This window comes from Pinus tabuliformis, chromosome 3_2 (assembly GCF_031772625.1).
Source record: "Pinus tabuliformis cultivar Carrire ecotype Pingquan chromosome 3_2, CPIR1, whole genome shotgun sequence".
NCBI lineage: Eukaryota > Viridiplantae > Streptophyta > Pinopsida > Pinales > Pinaceae > Pinus > Pinus tabuliformis.
Window position 1 is genome coordinate 1,129,774,792 of NC_142302.1, and position 1,929 is coordinate 1,129,776,720.

Below are 1,929 nucleotides of genomic sequence, written 5' to 3' on the forward strand. Positions count from 1 at the left end.
TTTCATATATGAACGAGAATTCCACGGAGCAATGTACAGCATATAATCCATAACTGTAAATTACGGTAAGCAGAAACCGATGGGCTCCTCCAAGTTTCCCTTCTTTGCATCTCTTTAATCTCAAAACTGATGTATTAATACTGTTTTGAAATTCAGTTTAAGCTGCTTTCTCAAATCTTGACCCCTTTTTGCTTCAACTTTCAAGTGCTTTTCTTCGATGTTAAAGAGGCATCTCTTAATGTCTTTGAAGGCCAGCTACTAACCAATTGACCTTCCAGATGAGCTAATTCTGGAATTTGGGATCTCAAAAAGTCTACAGTTGCAGCTTGCATAAAAACTTCTAGGGTCAGTAGCGCATCTGGTAAACTTTTGTGTTTTTCCATTCCAGAATCCAAGTATTTGGCAATTGTGTAGAGCTTGTTGCTTTTCAATGGAAAATAATTTTTGAACAATATAAGAGTGTCAATTATCGCAATATCCACAGGCGGAATCTGTCTTGTACTCTGCAAGGCTTCATGTATTAAGCGGGCATGGAAACGTTTCAAATTGTTACCTGCCCATATCCTGCCATCAAGAATGTTGAAGATCTCGGGTGCAACTTCTGCAAAGGATTGTGATGTACTGAATTTTGCATTTCTCATCTTCTTGGGCATGTCTTCTAATGCAAAAGAAGGATGAATGCGAATAGCATAACGACCTTTCTCTAATAAAGTGTCAGCACACAACACCACTGCACCAAAATCCCATAATTGGGTTTTTTCACCCTTTTTGGGGAACGTGGTACCTAAATTAAAAAATACAATCTCAACAGGAGGATTTGTTTCTTGAAGATTTGGAGTTAGATTAGGAGTCGTACATGGCATGGGCTTTGTATATAAAGTTTTGGTTGCAGAGAAAGTTTCTTGAGGATTTGGAGTTAGATTGGGAGTCTTCTAGGGTGTGGTAAGTTGTGGCTGTAGAGAAAGGTGAGCATAAAGGTGGTTTGCATAAGAAATTGTTGTAGTTACTCTTTGGTTGGGTAATGATTCCCCATAGGCTCCCTTGACAGCGTCTGGTGGTTGTCAAGAGGCCCAACATGTTTAAACTTCTGGTTTCAGCCTTCCGACTGTGCAATCTAACCCCAATGTCACGACCACGATGTGTCACGACTATGGCGTACCGGTGATGGAAACCTAGTGTATCACTACAATATATATATATATATATATATATATATATATATATATATATATATATATATATTCAATAGTAATACCCACAAACGAAACAACTCGATTCGTTGGCAGGGCATGCTATTTGATTGTGTCAGTTGAGCACGTGCAAAACAACGAATGGTGAGGCCCGATGGACAACATCAGACTGAGTTGAGGAATTAGCACAGATGGTTGGGTAAAGCACGTCGAGACAAACTTTTGGGTGATTTGTTTCAGTAAACAATAGAGGCAAAATTTCATAAGGTAAACAACAAAAGAAAGAATGGAATGGGCCGAAGGAACGTAAGTGGAGTTCTGAAGTGCGAGGAAAGGATATGAGGGTAAGTGAATAGAAGGGTATGTCAAAACTCAAAGCCAAGGCGGGGGCTCGTGTAAGATTCTGTTCGAGAAGTTTGAAAGGAGTAATGGAAAGCCTTTGGTTGATAAGGTGCACCCAGATAATGTGAGACCCATTCTGCCACAGAGTCGAGGATATAATGAGCTTGTGTATAGGGAACAACAACGTTTGATATACGAATGCTTGAGCAACTCTGGGGTGAAATAATCATGCAATCCAGAAGTCACACTTCCCCCTCCTAAACTAGGCTTCTTGAACTTGGAGTCATTATAAATTGAATTTGAAAACATTCTCATAGCTCCAAATCTAGGATCCACATGGCCATATCTTTCATTCTTTGTGATTGCTACTAGGCTTAGTTCCGATCTTCTTATGACT

General features: G+C 39.6%; 1 protein-coding gene across 1 annotated transcript; it reads right to left on the reverse strand.

The window, feature by feature from the left end:
* Window positions 1–200: 200 nt before the first annotated feature.
* LOC149184657 (protein NEN4-like) lies at window positions 201–863 on the reverse strand. Its single transcript, XM_089415405.1, has one exon. It carries the CDS (start codon window positions 861–863, stop codon window positions 201–203), a length of 663 nt encoding a protein of 220 aa, XP_089271531.1.
* Window positions 864–1,929: the final 1,066 nt, after the last annotated feature.